We start from the raw sequence: 20516 nt of genomic DNA on the forward strand, positions 1-20516 counted from the left end.
TTTGTCTTTGTTCTCAACTTTAGTGCAAGGACATTTATCCCCATTTAAGTACCACAACACTTTTAAAATGAGTTTCCCGATCAAATCCCCAGTATCTTGGTTTGAACTCTATGCTGCTTGCCATTGTGTTTAAAATAAGTGTTTGATTCAGAGCAGGGGCACATGTGCTGCGTAACATCAGAAATGTCACTCTAGGCAGGCCATGTCTCCCTCAGCGAGTGAAGAGTGAAGTTGTCTTGATGATAAAGACCTCAAAGGTCTGGTCCTTTGCCCCTGAAGCCCTTACCTTTCCAACAATGATTTGCTATCCTTTTCTCATTTCACTACTTAGTCTGATTTGCTCTTTAGCTTTGCTTTATTCCCAGTTTCTTTGCTCAGCCCACCGTCGTCGTCGTCTTCAACAGAAACCCATTCACCTTCCTGACATTTGAGAAGCTTGCTGTGGTCACATCATGCCTTAAATATTTCCAGTGTTCTTTTTATATTTTGAAAACTAGACATTTGCCAAGTTCTCAAGAAGATATTTTTCCGTAAAGTTACGGAAGATATATAAGTGGTAGCGTTTGTAAATAGAAGTGAAGTGAGGGAAGCTTTTTGTAGTATCTTAAGTGTTACTGCAAGCGTTACTATAATACCTGAAGCATTACTCCAAATATTAGAATACATAAGGTTCTTCTGTAACTAGCCATGTTTTTAGCAACAATGAGGAAGAAGAACATTTTTACTGAAATGAATTCACAGTTAAGGAGGTAAAATGATTTAACAAAGGTCTCGTGATTTGGGGAAGGTGAAACATATACTCGTGTAGTAGGCCTATTCTTACTCAGTTCGAATCCTGTCCTCCCTCTAAAGCCTATTCCTAGCTCCCTCTGGAATACTCAGTCTTTTTTGTTCTTGTGTTCCCACTGATCTTTCTAATTCATTTTAGTTATTGTAGGAGATTTAGTTATTAATTGTATGAGAGGCTCCTCAAGGACAGCAACAGTGTCTGACATAGAGTAGGCATTATTAAATATTTCCTGGTTGAAAGAATGAATGTTATAAAACATAACACAACTGAGATCTGAGTTACTGCATACCACTAAATTTCCTAGTATTCAAATAAGAGAGTTTAGGGATGAATTTTACATACTGAGAAAACTTCTGTATGTATTTTTGATCCTCCCACCCATTCCCTCTTTCCCTGTTACAGATGCCTGAGGAACAAGCATTCAGTGTTCTGGTCAAGATCATGTTTGACTATGGTCTCAGGGAACTTTTCAAACAAAACTTTGAAGATTTGCATTGCAAATTTTACCAGTTGGAGCGCCTCATGCAGGTAAAAAGAGAATCCAGCTTGCATTTGCCGATAAGGGTGCAGGACTGGGAAGAACAGGATTGAGGAAATGGTGCCAAGGAGCAGTAGTGATTCCTTAGCCATCCAGGATCAGGTTTAGTGTATTTCATTTCTCTCCATGTAATAATGATGCCAAGATTAATAAGGTGTTAACCTGATGGGTGTGAGCCAGGTTTTCAGTCTCATAAACACCCAGAAGATCAGATGGGTGTAGGAGCCTTTATTTTAACACAGCAAACTCAGTCTAGAAATACTTACCAAGGCTCTGAAGCTGACTGGTTGGGAATCTCCTAACAAAAGTGAAACAAACTTTGCCAAACATTTCATAACTTAGAAAAACTGTCCTTTCAGATACTTGTCACCAAGTGGGGATTCCTCTTCAGAGCTGCTTTGTGAACTGAAAATGAGAGTCCAGTGCCAGTCTCATACCAGATGATAAGTGTTCTTCTGAGCACTTTTTCAGTTTTTATAAAAACACAAATATATGACATTTTTGACCTATTGTTGGCAGATTTATGAGCCTCCTGAGTGAGAGTTAAACAGCTGCATATGTGCATAAAGCTAATCAGTCTGCTGTTTCAGGAGTACATCCCTGACCTGTACAACCACTTCCTGGACATAAGCCTTGAAGCGCACATGTATGCCTCCCAGTGGTTTCTTACGCTCTTCACTGCGAAGTTCCCTCTGTACATGGTCTTCCATATCATCGACCTGCTTTTATGTGAGGTGCGTATCAGAGGCCACAGCACTTAAGCTTTTGTTGGTAGTTTCCCTCCTGTGTCACAGGCAGTAACTGCCTTGCCCAGAGTGCAGCTCTGTTCTGTATGGCTGATGAGTGGTCCAAACACTATCTCTTTATTTAAGCTAGGAAGTTTAGGGGTTCGGAGGAGGTGTACCCCCTCTTTTAAAAGACACTTCCTGGAATTTCCACCTGCATTTCCACTTAACCTCTTGTTGGCCAGAACTTAGGTACATGACCACATATCCCTAGCTGCTAAGGATAATTTTTTTTTAAGCTGCCTAGAAATTTTCTTAAACTTGAGAGTCTATTACTAAAAGAAAATAGATGTTATAGTAAATAACAGTCTTTGCCACAGCTTAGTCTTAGGTTTTGGAGGGTGTGCCTAAGAAGAAAAAGCTAATTTCAAAAATAATACATGTTTGTTATAGAAAGTATAAGCAAAATGATGTGAAAATACTTCTGATCCCAGTCTAAAGGAAAACTACTTTTAACATTTAATGTATATTCTTTCAGCCTTTTTTTGTGTGTTTTCATATATGTGTATGTGTAAGTTCTGTGTGGAACAGTTTTTTCATATGGTATATATATTATGACTTTATATGCATATAAAATATGACTATGCTTATATGCTATTCAGTAACTTATTTTTATCTCATACTTGAATATCTATAGACACATACATCTGTACCATCCTCCTTTTTGTTTAATTATCCCATATTTAAAACATACAAAAATCCATTTAAAAATCTGTATCTTCTGTCTAGCTTGAAACATAAGAAAACAGCATTCCAGAAATATACCATTACTCTTACTTACTGTCAGATATTCCATTCTTTGGATAGATCGTAATTTATGTAACCAATTCCTAATCGCAAACCTTTATCTAGTTTTTCACTATTATAAACAACTATTAAGTAATTACTGTGGGTCTGGTGACAGGCTGAGTAACTTAAACTTTCTGAGCTAATTAGCTCAGAAAACCATTGGGAGACTATTAGTTATAGAAACTGAGGCCCAGAAACTTTTAAAGTTTAACTTGGTCAGCAGATGTTGGTGCCTCCCCTCAGCTGTCCTTTGCCCCAGCACTCCTAGAATGATTAGATGAAGAAAGGCAGGTTGGAGGGAACCCTGAGCAGATTCATTTCTGGGACATAGGACTCTTGGACAGGGTGATTGTTGTCCTTCGAGTGGGCAGTGGAAGAGACACCAGGCGTTATTTCACGAGGGATCACAATTTTATGACTAATCTTTTAGTTTGGAAGCATAGTATACTTTGGAAAGCATTCTTGAACTGTCAAAATAGCTGTAGAAAAGCCCTTCTCTCAGAAGAATGGGAAACTGGGTCTACCTTTAGTTTTTCATTGGTGGCCCTGTAATTTTTATTTTCCAAAATATTTTCAAGATACTCCATTTCTTTATTCAAGTTTTTACAATCTCTCTAAAATTGCGGGCTATTCTGAAGACAAATAGCTTAATAGTTAGTCCAGTTCTAAACACTGAAAATGTTTTCTCTGTTTTCTCTTTTAGGGAATAAGTGTTATATTTAACGTCGCCCTTGGGTTATTAAAGGTACAGTGCACACTTGTTTGTAAGCTGGGCTATCTGGCATTTCTGATCTCATCGTAAGTAGCCGCTGTGCTCTAGCACTGTCCCTGACAGTGGACACATGCACGCAGCTCTAGCAAAGGCTACAGAGTTACCTTCTGGGGATTATAAAGGTGCTGGGATTATGAAATACTTCTTGAGCATCTTTATAGCAAAAAAGCTTCTTTTCTGTACATGGTTGTGTTTTCTTCTTTCTTCAAGACTTCCAAAGATGACTTGCTACTGACAGACTTTGAAGGTGCCCTGAAATTCTTCAGGGTTCAGCTTCCTAAGAGATACCGCTCAGAAGAAAATGCAAAAAAACTAATGGAACTAGCTTGCAACATGAAGGTAAAGTCATTTTTGCATTAATGTAGATTATTTTGTTAGTGTCTCACTCTTCCTGATAAAACTGTCAACATTTATAGCACATTAATAATGTTTTCCTTTGTATTGTATAATTTTCTAAATTGTTTCATATATATTACAGCCTATGAATTAATCTCATTGCTTTCCCCATTTTGAACTCTAGGGAAAGAATTATTATTCCAATTTTGAAGACAAACCAAAGCACAAAGCCCCCTAATTTTGTATAGCTAGTTAGTGGCAGAACTCAGGTTTCATGATTTGTATTGTGTCATCCTTTAACTTTCAGTTTTTGTTGTTGTGGACATAAATTCCCTAAAATGAAAATAATAATACATGAAGGAAACCCATTCACTGTTTATCGCTTCCAGTGGAGCATTTATGATTTGTATTATTTTAAGGTTTGAAAAAAAGGAATCTCCTCGTGTTCATGTTATGAAAGTTTTGTTTTTAAAGAAGAAAAAATAATTGAGGGAGTTTAGTTTGGAATGTGAAGGATGGAGGCAAATGGAAGACAGAATAAATAGCTGTATTGAGATGCTTATAGGGTGCATAAAAGGCTGACTGTCACGTTTATTTGGTGTGACTCCAGAGGGTAAAACTGTAACCTCTGTGTCAGGAGAGAAGCTTCACTGTCTGCTGCATAGAGCACAGACCTATTTAAGGCACCGTTTCCTCATCTGTAAGGTATTATTGGACTTCTGGTTCTGGTTATATGTCATAGTGAGCTAGTTCAGGCTACCCTTCTTTAAACATTCGGAGATGCCAAATAAAGTATGACCCAAGAAATGTTTAAATACCTGGATGAACTTGAAAGAAAAAGGAGAAATGTCCAGGTGCCTGAAACAAAGTTGCTTAAAGCTCATGTGTGTGATAATAAAAGAGCATCCCAAGGGAATGTGGGACCAAACTGTGTGTTAGGATTATTAATGCTCATGAAGTTATGACATGATTTGGGGCCTTCCGGAGGCAGCTGAAACTGAGTCTCTGCATAAAGCTAGGACTTTGGAATGGCCTGTTTATAAAAGCAAGAATACGTAAAACTACCTGTTAGACTGAGAAATGGTAGGAATCCTGATGTAAAGTGAATGGGGGATTTGAACAACAAAAAAAGGAAATAGAACTTCCAGAAATCAGTCATTAAAGTTATTAAATTTAAATGCTACATACTTAACAAGTCCCATGGTTAACATGTAGTGGTATTTTACCATGTGCCAGGTGCTGTGATGAGTGTTTTCATATGTGAGGATTAACACAGTGTGTGTACAGTGTTTACCTTCATGCCAGGTGATGAGTAAGGGTTCAAGAAACAATGGCGACTACTATGAGTATTCCCTTCTTGGATTTTCCAGCAGACAAACTCTTTTCAGTAACACTGATGATGGCTTTGTGGAAAGGACAGAGCCACGTGAGCTCTGAACTTCTTAGAGCTACTCTTTCTACCTGGTTTACATACAGGAAGGTGCTGCCTCTTATTTGCTTATGATTTCTTCCCCTCCCCTCCAAAACCTGCTCCTTTCTCAGTGCCCCTGTCTCCTGTTTGTAGGACCTGGTTGCTCAGACCTGAAAACGTGATACCAGCCCCTCCTACTCTCTTTCTCACACTTTACATCTTCGTCCTCCACATCCAAGCTCTGCCATCAGACTACATCCTGAATCTGATCACTTCTCAACTCCTTCCTTACCCATGCCCTAGTCTAATCATCTCTTCCCTTCTCTTCTGGCATTTTTCCAGTAATTTCCTTGGTCCTCCTGCTTCCACAGTGGTTTCTACCTAGACTCTTCTTGATCTCATCTCTCACATGCTTAACACTCTAATGGCTTCTTATCTCAGAATAAAATTCAAGAGTCCTTGAGTTGACCTGCAAGACTTGGCCCCATCTCCCCTCCGACAGGCTAGTTTCAGCTGCTGCTGCTTTTCCCCCTTATGCTTTCCACTTCAGACACCCCAGCCTCCTTACATGCGAAGCTTGTTCCCTCCTCAGACCTTTGCACTGGCTGGTCTCTCTGCCTGTAATGTTGTTCTCCTTGATGCCCACATGGCTTTACCCAAACCTCTTAAGTCATAGGCTCAGTGAACGTGTCACCAGAGAAGCCTTCTCTAATTACAGTGTCTACAGTAGCACTCCCCCAACTCTTTCCACCCTATCTCCTATCCTTTTGTATTTTCCACAGTTCACTTATTTCTCCTTAACATTATTTGTTTGATTATTGTCTGCGTTCCCCTCTACCCATGCTGGAATTAAGCCTCTGACAGAGGGCACTTTCTCTTTTTTGTTTATTGCTGAATCCCCAGCACAAGAACAGGATCTGACATATAAATATTGGTTGGACAAGTGAATAAGTGACTTTTCTGTTGAGTTTCTTCCAAGTGTTTTACAAAGAAGTGTTAACATGGATATTTGGGCAAGTCTTAAAAATAGATCTAGCCGAAGGTTTACCTTTTGTGTTTTCATTAGCTTGAAACACATTAATAATATATGGATTCTTTATTTCCCAAGTCCAGATGGGAGGTGTCTGATGTCTTTTTTTCCTTGCCTATGCTTCCAAGAAATTAAAGTCAACAAGCCCGCACAGCTCACATTATTATTTGCTTAGATACAAAATTCCTTTTGGTCCTGGAAAGCTCTCTACATGGTTAGGGTACACTTTGGATGATTTTCCCTACTTGCATATGGCTTCAGGTGAGAAGAATAGTAATTTTTTCTTGAAACTGACTTATCCTGGAAAACCTGCAGATTCACCAGGACATGAGAGAATGAGCTTTTCTGCTAAAAGGTGGGGTATGGTATGTACAGTTGAGTTAGTGATGATTATTAGTTTTACTCTTGCAGCTATACTTAATACCAAATAATATTAGAGCAGATACAGGCAATAGCCAATTATTGGCAAAAGACTTCAGTCACAGTGATAATCTGTGTACTCAAAAATAAAAAAAATCATTGTCAAGTTCAGTGATGAACCCTGCATTGTGTGGACTGCATGACAGGGAGGGCCTGGGGTGGGGGGCACAGTGAGTGAATAGGACCTTTGGGCAGTTTAGAGACCCTCTGGACATAGGAAAGGGGATTCCTACCATGTGAATGGTTTGGAAACTAGCTGTTGAGTTTCTTGGTATAAATTTAGAAAGGAAATATTGGCTCTGTAACTCATTCAATCCCATTCCATTATTTTTTAATGTAAAAGCAAAGTTGTGACTCCCTTTTCTCAGTTGTACTTCCTGATTAAGATGGGAATTGGGAATGCTTTACCTCCCATGCTAGTCCAGGAGACTCTTGTTGTCTTTTGTGTTTTAGCAGTTGCAATGTTGTAATTTCCAATATTTGTATAGATTCTGTAAGAATATCATTGGTTCCTCACAGTACCCTGTGAGGTGTGAAGGGCAAGTCAAGCATGGAAACAGGCTTATAGAAGCCAAGTGACTTACCCAACTGATACTGACTGGGCAGTGACAAAAGCCCCATTGGAACTAGGGTCTTCTGACAGCCAGTTGCATGGCCTCTTTTGGCCAAAGGCGACAGGAACGGAGTTTGGTGTGGCAGTATCTTAAGTGGCCACAAGGTGGGTCTGCTGCCCACACAGTCTGCATTCTCTGTGCTCTGTGTCTTCCTTGTCTCTGTAAATCTTGCTCTGTATCTGTCTTTACTTGCCTCTCTTTTTTTCTTTCTTTCCTGCCCTTTCTTCTTTCTTCTTAGTTTATTATGAGACTGAATTTTTTTAAATTTCTTGAGGAGTTATAGATCCCCTGCTCTTTATCTTAAATTTAACCACATACATCAGCTCATTTAACTGTCTATTGAATTTCTCTCCCTCCATGGGTCCGTGAGCTGAGACAGAAAAAATTGCTTCCACTTATGATACAAGATCTAAAAGCAATTTCAATTTACATTGTTCCAGAAGATCGAGAATGGTCCTAGGAGCCTGGCAACCCATGCATCATATTTAGCGGGGGGAAATGGGAAAAAAATAAATTAGGTCTTTTAAGTTTTTGACTCCAGAAATATGTAGGAGCAACTGTTTCTTCATGTGTCTATAATGGAATTTTTTAAAATAAGTCCAGTAAGTGAGGCTTAGAAGAAGCAAGAACCATGCCAAAAGAGATGGCTCTGTGGGTTTCTTAGATCAAGAAGAAAGACTTGATCCTTGTTCTGTAGAATCCTGCCTAATGTGAAATGGAATTTCTGAACCACTGCTTCATTGAAATTTGTTGTTTCAAACATAAAGTGAAAATGCTAGACTTCAAACTACCTGTGAGAAAAGATATTATTGCAAGTAGTAATATCTCTCAATTATATAATCCTAACCATTTGCCATTTGGAGAAACAGAAGACTCTTTGGCATTTAGGAGTATTTGCATTCAGGGTGTGTTTTTAATCATGAGCTAAAAGCAGTATTTAGTTTGAACTTCATTCTCTGCTTAAATCATTTGTGTAGTTAATGTGTGTTTGGGTTTTAAGATCTGTGTTTATAGTGACTTTATTGGTCTTTTTTCTTGATATGTTCACAGAAGCCTTGCATAGTATCTACACATCGTGAATTAATCCTTAGAGGCCCTATGTGAGGTCATTTTATAGATGTGTATACTGAAGCTTAGAAAATTGAAGAAAACTCCCAGCCAGCACAAAGTTAGTAAGGGATGGTGTTGAGATTAGATCCCGGGAATTTCAGACTCTGAAGTCAGTGCTTATCATCATTGTGCTTTACTGTGCCTGGGGGAGTGAATGAATGAGTCAGGAGCCACTTCTGTAGGTCCATTTTTGGCGATACTTGTCATATCATGATGAATAACTCAGTCTCTGTGTCAGTGTTGAAACTTACCTTTTGTACACGGTCGCTGAGTGCCATTTTCAGTGTAACTCGACCAGGCTAGTTTTATGTCTTGCTTGTTCTACCTTTTAGAATTGGATTTCATGAGGAAGCTTCTGAGTGGTTACTCTTTCTCTGCAGTGAACCCTGAAGTTTGCTGATTATTGAAAGGGTAGCAGTGGTTACCACCTTCTTATTTTAATAAGTTTCTCTCCTTTGGTACTTATCTATGTTTGAGTCCTCTGCTAATAACTTGCTGATTGCACTTTAGAAAAATACTCTGATGGTAGAACAAGGATGCCTAATTCTATTTAGTAATTTTTGAGGGAGTTTGAGTCTAAACTGTTTGAACAAATTAAATAAAAAGGCTCAGAAATTAAATAGAATGTTGATTTGTTTCAAGTGGTTTTAAGTGCAGGCATTGGAGTCCCACCGACCTTGGCTGTCAGCCTGGTTCTGCCTCTGCTTTGTCTTAGGTAGGTTAGCACAAGGGGTTGTAGAGAAAGAAATAAGGTGATGCCTTTAACATCGCAGCTGCTCTGTGACACACCAGTGCTCTTCTGGCCCACCAGGTTTTGATGTCCTCTGCCCAGGTATCTGCTTTCCTTAAGTCAGTTCATATCAACAAGCATTTGTAGATTGTCTTCTATGCCAAGAATACACTGAGCTCAGCTACAGAGAGGAATAAGAAACAAGAACCACCCCAGATTTGTTTCCTTATGCTGGCACTGCGACTGAACAGACTGGGTCTTTTACTTCAGACAAGTCACTTTACCTGAGTAGGGCTCCATTCCCCAGGGCGTGCAGTGGGGGGTCCTCACTGCTCCCTACAGCAGTGAGGGTGAGGATCCCTGCTGCACCCATCTCAGAAAGTTACTTGGAGGATTAAAGAAAATAGTAGGCGTAGAGGTTAGGTTGAAAGTCCTACGTAAATCTCAGGTTCTTTTATTCACTAACTGAAAAGGGAAGATGGGCTTGTGTCAGAATTCTTTGTTTAGCAGTGAGGACTCTGGGGTCAGGAGCTCCTTCATGTACCAGACTCTTCCTGTGTACCCACTCACCCACACAGCATAGCTCCACCCCTGTCGTGCAGAGCTGCTAGCCTCCAGGCTCTCTCCTGCGCTGGGTTTTCTGAGTGCAGCCCAGCAGGGATTCTGACCTTTGCAGGGGCCTCTGAGCCGAACTTTAAACTGAGCTCCTGTTTCCCACAAGCAGCCTGTTTCTACTCTTCTGTGTTAAATGGACATTGTTTGAATGGCTTCCTGTTTGCAGCACATGTTCAGAAGGTGGCTGCCTCAGATTCAGGGCAAGGATGCAGATGATAATAAGAAGTCATAGCAACTCTTTATTTAAAAGACTTCACTGTGTGCCAGGTACTCTTCTCAGCTCTTTATGTGCATTATATCATTTGATCCTCACAACAGCACTTCTCATAAGGACAGTTGGGGTTTTCACAGATGAGGACGCTGAGGCTGAGATAAGGTAGCTTGCCCTCAGTCACACAGTTAGTCATCGGTGGAGTCAGGACTCAAGCTTGCTCAGTACACGCTCTAGGTGCCCAGTAGTTCTGTCTCCCTCCCACCCAGGCCAGCAGCATGGGCCAGGACATCCCTGCCTATTCCAGGGGCTGGTCAGGGGCCAGCTTTCCCAAGGCAAGTAGCACGTGTTTTAAGAGAGAACCTTATCCACTTCCTATGACAGATTAATGACAAGTGAGTGACCAAGGAAAAGGTGTTTTAGGCTGAATTTTTTTTTTTTTTTTTTTTTAACTTCTACCAAAATATCCAACTGGCATGTTCCAAGTGTCCACCTTCTCTCTAATTCAGGGTTTCTTAACCTGGGACTATGGATGGGCCTCAGGGGAGCCCATGAGCGTTCTGAAATGGTATGTAGAATGTTTTGTTGCTGGGAGCAAGGTGGGGGTGGAGTTAGCATCTGTGCTTTTTAGTGGGAACCTTGGCTCTCAGGGGATATTAAAAGTGATGCCGTCTCAAACAGTGTTAAGAATCTTGTACTAATTGAGATGAGGTATACAGTTGGTTTTACCTAAATTGCAGATTTAGCCTTAGCCCAGGAAATGATTAGAATTTTTTCCTCCTTGAAAGTACATTTAAATAGATTTCAAATTTAACCTTCTTGGAGGGCAAATGTGTGAAACTGTGACTTCTACAGCCTTCTGATGGGAGTCAGCCAACAGTGGGTGTGATTTGGAGCTCAGGGGCTTATTCCATCACTTCTGTTTTTCTTGAATTTAGTTAAAACTGCAGTGGTGGAAGTAAGAGACAGACAAAATGAACCCTGGACTTTTAAGGGTGGGAGCTGTGTCTCTTCATTAAGTATTTTCATGCTTCCTGTGTGCCAGGCATTAGGAGTTTCACAGTGCACAGAGTTCCTGCCCTTGTGGAGTTTGCATATCCTGATCTGTGTATATTTTTGTATCATTAATGCCTAGCAAAGAATACTGCACATAGTGAGGCTCAACTACTGGATAAATAAATGCCCCTTCTTGCATCCTTATTAGATTTAAAAAAAAAAAAAAAGGAAGGCCTTTGGCTTTGATTTGTTCAGCAGCTGACTATTAAGTTCTGATTATGTTCCAGGCATTGAGCTGGGCACTAGAGATGCTGGTAAGCAGAACAGATGTGGCCTCTTTCCAAGTGGGAAGACAGACAGTCATGTAAGCACATAAATAAATAATCGTGGACTTGGACAGGTACCATGGAGGATTTGGCTTTATGCTATGAGAATATAAAACGAAAGACTTAGCCTGATGGGGAAAGAGGGTGTCAGGAAGGGTTCACTAAAGAAGTGATCTGGAGCTCTGATCTCAAAGGTGAACAGGAGTGATCTGGACACCAGGTTGCACAGGCCAAGGGACCAGGCTTGAAGCGTCTGTTAGCTTTGGTTGCCATTTCCATTTAGAAGACAGGTCAGTGCTAAGGGATGGAGTGAGGGGTCGTCTCTCGTTCATTTAGCAAGCATGCCTGGGCACTCTCTCTCTGCAGGGCAGGGACAGCAGCAAGTGAGGCCTGTCTCTGACCTGGAGAAGGCGCTAATGATGGGGTATGCAGGCTGAGAGGCACTGGTCTGTCCTGGGTGCAGCCTCATAAGGACACTGGAGTTGCTGCTTTTCCTACTGATACTTCTCATTCCTCACTCAGTTATCAAGCATCAGTCTTTCTCAGCAAGTCTCTGTCTCAGAGGCAGCTTGAGCCAGTTGGCCATATAGCCACACACTCTGGAAGTCAGAGTCAGCTGTGAACCCACTGTGAGCAGCGTTGTGTTTATTTTGTGTGTGTGATGGGGTTGGAGTTAAGGCATTTAAGGGAAAGAGGGAGGAAGAGAGAGACCGAGAAGTGAGGCTGAAAATTAGGAAAGCAGTCAGAGTTCCGGAGCAGCGCAGTCCGTGGAAAGAATGCCAGAGCTCTGTCTCAGAGGAGCCCAACTTATGAGCATTGTTTTTAAACAGCAGTCACATTGTTAACTCAGTTAGAAATGTAATTCGTCCTCAATGCAGAAAATGTGAAAAACCTAGTAAACACACAGAGCCATGCCCATGTCCTGTCACAAAAATGTAAGAACCAGGTGAGATAACACATGTACAGGGTCTGGCACTCACAGGGCACTCACTACACACCAGCTTCGGTTATATGCTGAGGGGGAACCCACCCTTTTACTCTAAGAATGAGACATTTATAATAAGGGATAAGGAGATGTAGAAGACATTATTTTGTAACTAACCAAATGTATGGTTATGGGGGAAATGTTCATTCTTTGTTACCACAGCATGAGAATGAAAAGTCGAAGGATCCTGAAGACTCGTGAGAATGTTTTGTAGGGTTTGGCATCAGGTTTCTTTTTTACAAAGCACTTGAGGAGCCTTTTATCTCTGCCCGCCCTTGTCATTTACACAGACTGACAGCAGAGAGTACTGGGAGGAAGTGTTGACCACCCACAAGCCTCAGTTTTCTGTTCCTCTACTATTGATTTGTTCAGATTGTTTATGAATTTACTGATCACACAGATGTTTTATTTAGGTGCTTTCTTTGTGAATCAGTTACACACATAATAAAAATTTGCCCCAGCATTAGCCTTAACATAGAAGATCTAGGCTTAGGGATGCCACTTTTCAGCTTGCAGCCTCACCCCATTGGTGTTTAGTGGGCGTCTTTATAGACTGCAGCGAGGGCATAGTGCTGGTAGGTTCCTGGCTGCCTCCCTTTGCGCAGCAGCCAAACTCCAAGAGTAATCTCTGATTGGGGCATACCTGTAAACAGCCGACTGGGGCATGCGTCCGCAGAATCAATGGTAGAGGAACACCAGGCAGCTCAAGGGAAAGGGAAGAATGAGCAGGGACTAGGAGATGCTGACATGAGCCTGCTGCAAGCTTGGGCCTGTCCTATCCCCTTTCTGCACCTCAGTTTTTTCATCTGTAAAATAAGGAAATTGGACTAGACTAGCTCTGAGATGCCTAATTAGCCTGGAAAGTGTTAGTCGCTCAGTCATGTTCAGTGCTTTCACAACTCCATGGACTGTAACCCGCCAGGCTCCTCTGTCCATGAAATTCTCCAGGCAAGAATACTAGAATGGTGGCCATTTCCTTCTCTGGGGGATCTTTCCAACCCAGAGATTGAACCCTGGTCTCCTGCATTGCAGGTGGATTCTTTGCCATCTGAACCACCAGGAAAGCCCAATTAACCTGAAACTCGGGGCTAAAAGTTAGGTGTATGAGTCAGCAGTATAGCGGTTTGCAGTAGTTGGTAAGAAAAAGCTTGAGAGAAAGAGGACAGTAGTTTAATGAGATGGAAGAGTTTAAGGGCAGAGAGAAGTATGCCTGTTTGAAGGCAGCACAGAAGGTGCTAATGGAAAGGAAAGTGGTAGGAGGTAGATAGTGAGGTGGCTACAGCTTGGACTCGGATGGTGTCTAATGGCCTGGCGCAAATCCTGAATCTGCCAGTCCCTAACTGAGTGGCTGTGGTCAAGTTACCTAACTTCTTTACTTCTCAGTTAAGTTGCCTATAAATTGAGGCTATTAATACCACACCTTATGGAGAGGTTGTGAGGTCACAGAATGGAAGCCCCTGCAGCGTTGCTGGTATGTGCTGAAGAAAATGGTGTGTGAGGAGGAGGGAGAGGACGGATAATCAGACCTAGAACTCAGACAGGAGGGGTCATCTGTTGGATGTTCATTCTGACACCCTTGGTAAAATCTTCAGGAACCAATTATCCCCCCACAAACCCCTAAATTTGAGTAAGAATTTTAGTTTCTGAGCTTATGTGCAGGAAATACCACTTTGGTGGTTAACTTGGGATGCCAAGGTCAGTAGAGATCTTGGTCTTCAATGCAAGCCTTGAAGCACCCACCTCTTCCTGATGCTTTTTAATTTGTGCTGTGCTCTATCCTACAGATTAGTCAGAAGAAGTTGAAAAAATACGAAAAAGAGTATCACACCATGAGGGAACAGCAGGCCCAACAAGAAGACCCCATCGAGCGATTTGAGGTTTGTTTATGGCCTAAGTGATGTGAAGTGCCTTCAGCCTTTCACTTCAGATAATTGTGCCTATAATTAGTTTTAGTGAGCTCTGCTTAAAATTTAGTTTCACTGTTTCTAGGTTCCAGTTTCAGTTTTGAGTTTGCAAATGAGAAAGCAAGACTTGTTTCACTTCATGCTAGTTGTCTGGTTTGTTACAGTTCCCTGGGCTTTTGTCACAGTAACAAGTAACTGCCTGACGGTTAATTGAATCAGTGGAGACAGCAAGGAAGGAACTGTTGCTTGGCAGCACATTGGGGCCAGCCACATCTCCCCAGATTCCCGTCGGTCTCAGCAATTAGTTTTGAGAATTAACCTGAAAAGTTGTCGTTTCCATCTGATCTTTATGTCTACAACTGGTTTCTCCCCACCCATCAGCGAGAGAATAGGCGCCTACAAGAAGCTAACATGAGGTTGGAACAGGAAAATGATGACTTAGCCCATGAGCTGGTGACCAGCAAGATTGCACTGCGAAAAGACCTGGATAACGTAAGTCTCCCTTGTCTGAAAAGATGCTTATGTTGAGACACTTCTCCCTTAATCAGGTGAAATCCTGAAGTTTTTGTGTTTATTCTAGTTAGTGTTTCCCTCTCATGAGGACCTCCTCTTGTCGGTACAGTTCCTTCCTTTCCTTCAGGGGTCATTGATGATCTCATTAAGCCCTCCTTTGCACACTCTTCTCTCATTATACATGCAGTCCCTGAACACCTCTCCAGACATTGATTGAAAGACCTCTGTGGCTGATTCTTCAGCTATTACAGTTGTCAGTAGCATTTAATCACTGTTATTTCCTTAACTTACCCCTAACACAAGAACAGATTTTGTCATCCTGGATACCACGTGCCTTTTGCATAATCACTGCCAGTTGTAATAAAGCCCAGTGCCTCCACCGCTTGCGATTTCATCAGGAATCTCTGCTGGCAGATGTTCTGTTTTTCTTTGCTTCTCCTAATCTTGAAAAGTTTGAGCTGATGGCATTCCTGGCAGGGTGTCGTCCATTTTCTGTACTGCAGGCTTCCCATAGCGCACTCTCTCGTTCATGGTTGAGGTCAGACGTTGGCAGGCTTTTTCTGTAAAGAGACAGACATGACTTGGTGGGCCATATGGTCTCTGTTGCAACTATGTAACTCTGCCATTGTCACGGAAGGGAGCCATAGACAATAAATAAACAGATGAGCTTGGTGGTGTTCCAGTAAAACTTTATTTAGGAGAATAGGTGGCAGGCTGGACTTGGCACTTGGACAGAGTTTGGCAGCACCTGACTTAGATTTTCCTGTCACTTTTCTGCTCATTGATTTTTCCAGAGACAGGCTTAGGCTGTTGAGGGTTTACAAGGAACTTACATAATATGTTGAACACCATAGGATATATGAATTTCACAAGATCTTGACATCTACCAAACATGTATGAAAATCCTGTGTGCTACTGTATTTCTTCAGCAGTCTATGCTTTCATTAGATTCTCCAAGTGGTTCACGCATCAGATGAAGAGAAAGAGATGCGGTATCTACTGGTTCATATTCTCTTAGAGAGGAAGGCACCCAGGAAGAAGCAGAGCCAGGAATATAACCCAAGTGCATCTAATTGGAATGTCCAGGCTTTATCTGTGATGCCACACTCCCTCCAAAGTAAATACGAAACAAGAAGCTGTGATTTGATGTCATAACTACACCAAAAATATACTACTTTCAGAATGTTTCCCAAACCCTTAAGGAGTTCTAGGTGCTGCACAGTACTTTGTACTTAATGTTAAACTCTCCAGGAAACCCTGTACAAGGGATACAGTTTCACTGAGGAGGCCAGAAGAGGCTAAATGTCTTACACAGTCCCAGTGTTAATCAGTGGCAGAGCCCTTAGATTGAAACCCAGTTGGCCTGACACTCTTGGCTCAGAGGAGCAGGACCCCTGCTGCCTCTCGGGCTCAGAAATAGCAAACTGAGGTCCCATGTCCAGCCATCACCAGTGCTGAGAAGATGGATGTTTCTGCACTAAACATTGAGTCCCTTTCCAAGTTAGTTTTCTCTCATTTCTATTGGATCATCACTGAAAATCAGCTAGGTTCTGAAGTGAAGAATGTGCGGTCTTTTCACCATTATTCGACTTCAGGGTGTTAGATTTTTGAAAGAACTTCTTCATGCCTTTTCATACTTCCCTTTCTGTATCCCAGAGAAAAGCTCTGGTTTGTGGCTTATAGGATTTCCAGAACCCTCGTTGTATTTCCAGTTAATTTTATGTCATTTTTGTTATTCCTCACCTGTCACTTCTGTGACTTGTCCATCACACAGCAGCTATGGAGAAATCCCCAGTCACCCAGTGAGTCTGTAGGTGACCCCACCCAAGCTTTGTCCTCTATGAAATGGGGCCTGACATTGTTGCTCAAGACTGAGAGGGAGCCTGTGTAAGGCCCCGTCTGTGTCCTCTCCTGCATGGCTGCTCTCTAGACTAAGGGGAGAGCGGTGGAAACAGACTTGGTGGCAGACCTGCTGGGATTGGAATTCTGGCTCTCCTGCATTCTAGTTCTCTGACCTTGAGCAAGTTGCTAAGCTTTCCCCATTGAATTACTTGGGCCTCTATCAAAAATCGATTGGCCCTGTATGTACGGGTCTCCTTGATTCTATATCTGCTCCATTGATGTCTATGTCTATCCTTATGCCAGTACCACACTGTTTTAATTACTGCAGTGTTACCAATCTTCAGATCAGGTCATGTGAATCCTCCAACTTTGTGTTTTTTGTTTTTTTTAATAGTTTGGCTTTTATAAGTAAGTTGTATTTATATATACATAAGAGAATCAGTCTCTCAACTTCTAAAAATAAAAGCCTTCTGGGATTTTGAATGGGGTTGTGTTGAATCTATAAATCAGCTTGAGGAGTACTAACATCTAAACAATCCTTGAACCTTCCAATCCATGATTATGGTACAATTTTCATTAATTTAGATCTTTTTTAGTTTCTGTTTACAAGACATGCACAAAGTTTGATCTGTTATTACGGGCAGTTTTCTTCACTGAATTTTCCTATCGCTAGTCTCTAGAAATACAGTTGACTACTTGACTTTGTATCCTGTGACCTTGCTAAATTCACTTACTGTAGTAGCCTTCTTCTTTCTTTTTTAGGATTTTCTACATACATAATCATATCATCTCTGAATAAAGACAGTTTTGCTTCCTTTCAAGCTATTCTGCCTTTTTCCCCTTGCCTTCCTGCACTGACTAGGACCCTGGGAACAATGTTAGATGTGAGAGTGGGCCTTGTTCCAGATGTTAGCTCCAGGTTTTCTGTAGATCAAGCAAAGGAAGTTCTCCTTTCTTCCTATTTGCTGGAAGTTGTTATCATGAGTGGGTGTTAAATTTGGTCAAATGTTCTTCCTGTATCTGCTGAGGTGATTATTTGCTGTTTTTCACTGTATGCAAACTGTGCATTCCTATGTAATTTGGGGTTTTCTTTTTTTAAAGATTTTTATTTGTATTAAAGATTTTTGTGTTCCAGACAAATATTTGTCTATAGAGTTTCATTAATGTTTTAATATGGGTTTGATATCAGGGAAATGCTGGCCTTCTAAAGTGAACTGGGAAGTGTTCCCTTCTATTTTTTTAAGGATTTTATGTGGGATTGTTCATTGAATCTTTGATTTAATATCCTAGTGAGGGCACATGAGCCTGGAGTTTTCTTAACCAGAAATTATTTAATTATAATTTGTTTATTTTCAGATACAGAGCTATTCAGATTTCCTAAATCTTCATGTGTAGATCCTTATAGTTTGTGCCTTTCTAGTGATCTGTCCATTTCATCTTAGTTGTCAAATGTATTGGCATAAAAAATCGTTGATATCCCCTCATTCTTTTGATGTTTATAGGATCTGTTGAAGGCTTCTCTCTTTTATTCCTGATATGGGTAATTTCTGTCTTTTCTCTTTTTTTTCTTATCTAACTAGAAGTATATCAATTGTGTTGATCTTTTTAAAACCCAGGTTTTGGTTTTGTTGACTTTTTTCTTTTTGTTTTATTGATTTCTGCTTTTTATTATCTCCTTCTCCTTTTCTTTTGGTTTAACCTGCTCTTTTTCTAGCTTCTTAAAGAGGAAACTTAGTCATTGATTTGGACCTTTAGTCCTTTTAAAAATAGGTATGTAAAGTTAGAAGTCTCTCTGAGGCACTGTTTCAGCTACATCGCACACATTCTGATGTGTTGTGTTTTTATTTTCATTCAATTTTTGTGATTTCTTTGATCTCTGAGTTAATTAGTAGTGTGTTGTTTAATTTTTATCTATTAGGGATTTATCCCAGAAGTTTTTCTGTTTGTTGATTTCTGATTTAATTCATTTGTCATCAGGGTACATACTTTTCCTGATTTTAATACTTTTAAAGCATACTTTTGCCAAAGAATGTTCAAACTACTGTATGATTGTACTCATTTCACATGCTAGCAAGGTTATGCTCAAAATCCTTCAGGCTGGGCTCAGCAATACATGAACCAAGGACTTTTAGATGTACAAACTGGGTTTAGAAAAGGCAGAGGAACCAGAGATCAAATTGTCAACATTGATTGGATCATGGAGAAAGCAAGGGAATTCCAGAAAAAAACACCTACTTTTGCTTCATTGACTGTGCTAAACCCTTTGACTCTCTGCTATACCAGGGTCTGTGGGTCTGTGGGTCACAAAAAACTGTGGGAAATTCTTAGAGATGGGAGTACCAGACCACCTTACCTGTCTCCTGAGAAACCTATATGCAGGTCAAGAAGCAACAGTTAGAACTGGACGGGAAACAACTGACTAGTGCAAAAGGAATACAACAGGGCTGTATATTGTCTCCCTGTTTATTTAAATTATATGCAGAGTACATCAGGTGAAATGCCAGGCTGAATGAATCACAAGCTGGAATCAAAATTTCCAGGAGAAATATCAACAACCTCAGATATGTAGACAATACCATTCTAATGGCAGAAAGTGAAGAGGAACTAAAGAGCTTCTTGAGGGTGAAAAAGGAGAGTGGAAAAGCTGGCTTGAAACTTAACAGTCAAAAACTAAGATCATGGCATCCAGTTCCATCAGTTCAGTTCAGTCGCTCAGTCATGTCTGACTTTTTGCAACCCCATGAATGGCAGCACAGCAGGCCTCCCTGTCCATCACCAACTCCCGGAGTCCACCCAAACTCATGTCCATCAAGTCAGTGATGCCGTCCAGCCATCTCATCCTCTGTCGTCCCCTTCTCCTCTTGCCCCCAATCCCTCCCAGCATCTGGGTCTTTTCCAGTGAGTCAACTCTTCACATGAGGTGCCCAAAGTATTGGAATTTCAGCTTCAGCATCAGTCCCCCCAATGAACACCCAGGGCTGATCTCCTTTAGAATGGACTGGTTGGATCTCCTTTCAGTCCAAGGAACTCTCAAGAGTCTTCTCCAACACCATAGTTCAAAAGCATCAATTCTTTGGCACTCAGCTTTCTTCACAGTCCAACTTTCACATCCATACATGACCACTGGAAAAACCACAGCCTTGACTAGACAGACCTTTGTTGGCAAAGTGATGTCTCTGCCTTTTAATATGCTATCTAGGTTGGTCATAACTTTCTTTCCAAGGAGTAAGCGTCTTTTAATTTCATGGCTGCAGTCACCATCTGCAGTGATTTTGGAGCCCCCAAAAATAAAGTCTTGACACTGTTTCCACTGTTTCCCCATCTATTTCCCATGAAGTGATGGGACCAGATGCCATGATCTTCGTTTTCTGAGTGTTGAGCTTTAAGCCAACTTTTTCACTCTCCACTTTCACTTTCATCAAGAGGCTTTTTAGTTCCTCTTCACTTTCTGCCATAAGAGTGGTGTCATCTGCATATCTGAGGTTATTGATATTTCTTCCGGCAGTCTTGATTCCAGCTTGTGCTTCTTCCAGCCCAGCATTTCTCATGATGTACTCTGCATATAAGTTAAATAAGCAGGGTGACAATATACAGCCTTGACGTACTCCTTTTCCTATTTGGAACCAGTCTGTTGTCCCATGTCCAGTTCTAACTGTTGCTTCCTGACCTGCATATAGGTTTCTCAAGAGGCAGGTCAGGTAGTCTGGTATTCCTATCTCTTTCAGAATTTTCCACAGTTTATTATGATCCACACAGTCAAAGACTTTGGCATAGTCAATAAAGCAGAAATAGATGTTTT

The 20516-nt window shown here is 41.1% G+C and overlaps 2 protein-coding genes across 12 annotated transcripts in view; one reads left to right on the plus strand and one right to left on the minus strand.

The window, feature by feature from the left end:
* RABGAP1 (RAB GTPase activating protein 1) overlaps positions 1–20516 on the plus strand; it is a 169299-nt gene that overhangs the window by 136945 nt on the left and 11838 nt on the right. For all 7 annotated transcript variants that reach the window (XM_059891253.1, XM_005213132.3, NM_001191409.2 and 4 more), the window contains 6 exons: positions 1193–1318; positions 1919–2062; positions 3606–3647; positions 3885–4013; positions 14243–14335; positions 14744–14854. In XM_059891253.1, coding sequence (XP_059747236.1) covers positions 1193–1318; positions 1919–2062; positions 3606–3647; positions 3885–4013; positions 14243–14335; positions 14744–14854 — 645 coding nt within the window. The remainder of the gene's footprint in view (positions 1–1192; positions 1319–1918; positions 2063–3605; positions 3648–3884; positions 4014–14242; positions 14336–14743; positions 14855–20516) is intronic.
* The window catches only part of STRBP (spermatid perinuclear RNA binding protein), a 198700-nt gene continuing 193289 nt past the window's right edge, over positions 15106–20516 (minus strand). For all 5 annotated transcript variants that reach the window (XM_059891235.1, XM_059891236.1, XM_024998627.2 and 2 more), the window contains exon 18: positions 15106–15435. In XM_059891235.1, the coding sequence (XP_059747218.1) occupies positions 15314–15435 (122 nt within the window). In that variant the 3' untranslated portion in view covers positions 15106–15313. The remainder of the gene's footprint in view (positions 15436–20516) is intronic.

This window comes from Bos taurus, chromosome 11, assembly GCF_002263795.3.
Source record: "Bos taurus isolate L1 Dominette 01449 registration number 42190680 breed Hereford chromosome 11, ARS-UCD2.0, whole genome shotgun sequence".
Taxonomy (NCBI): Eukaryota; Metazoa; Chordata; class Mammalia; order Artiodactyla; family Bovidae; genus Bos; species Bos taurus.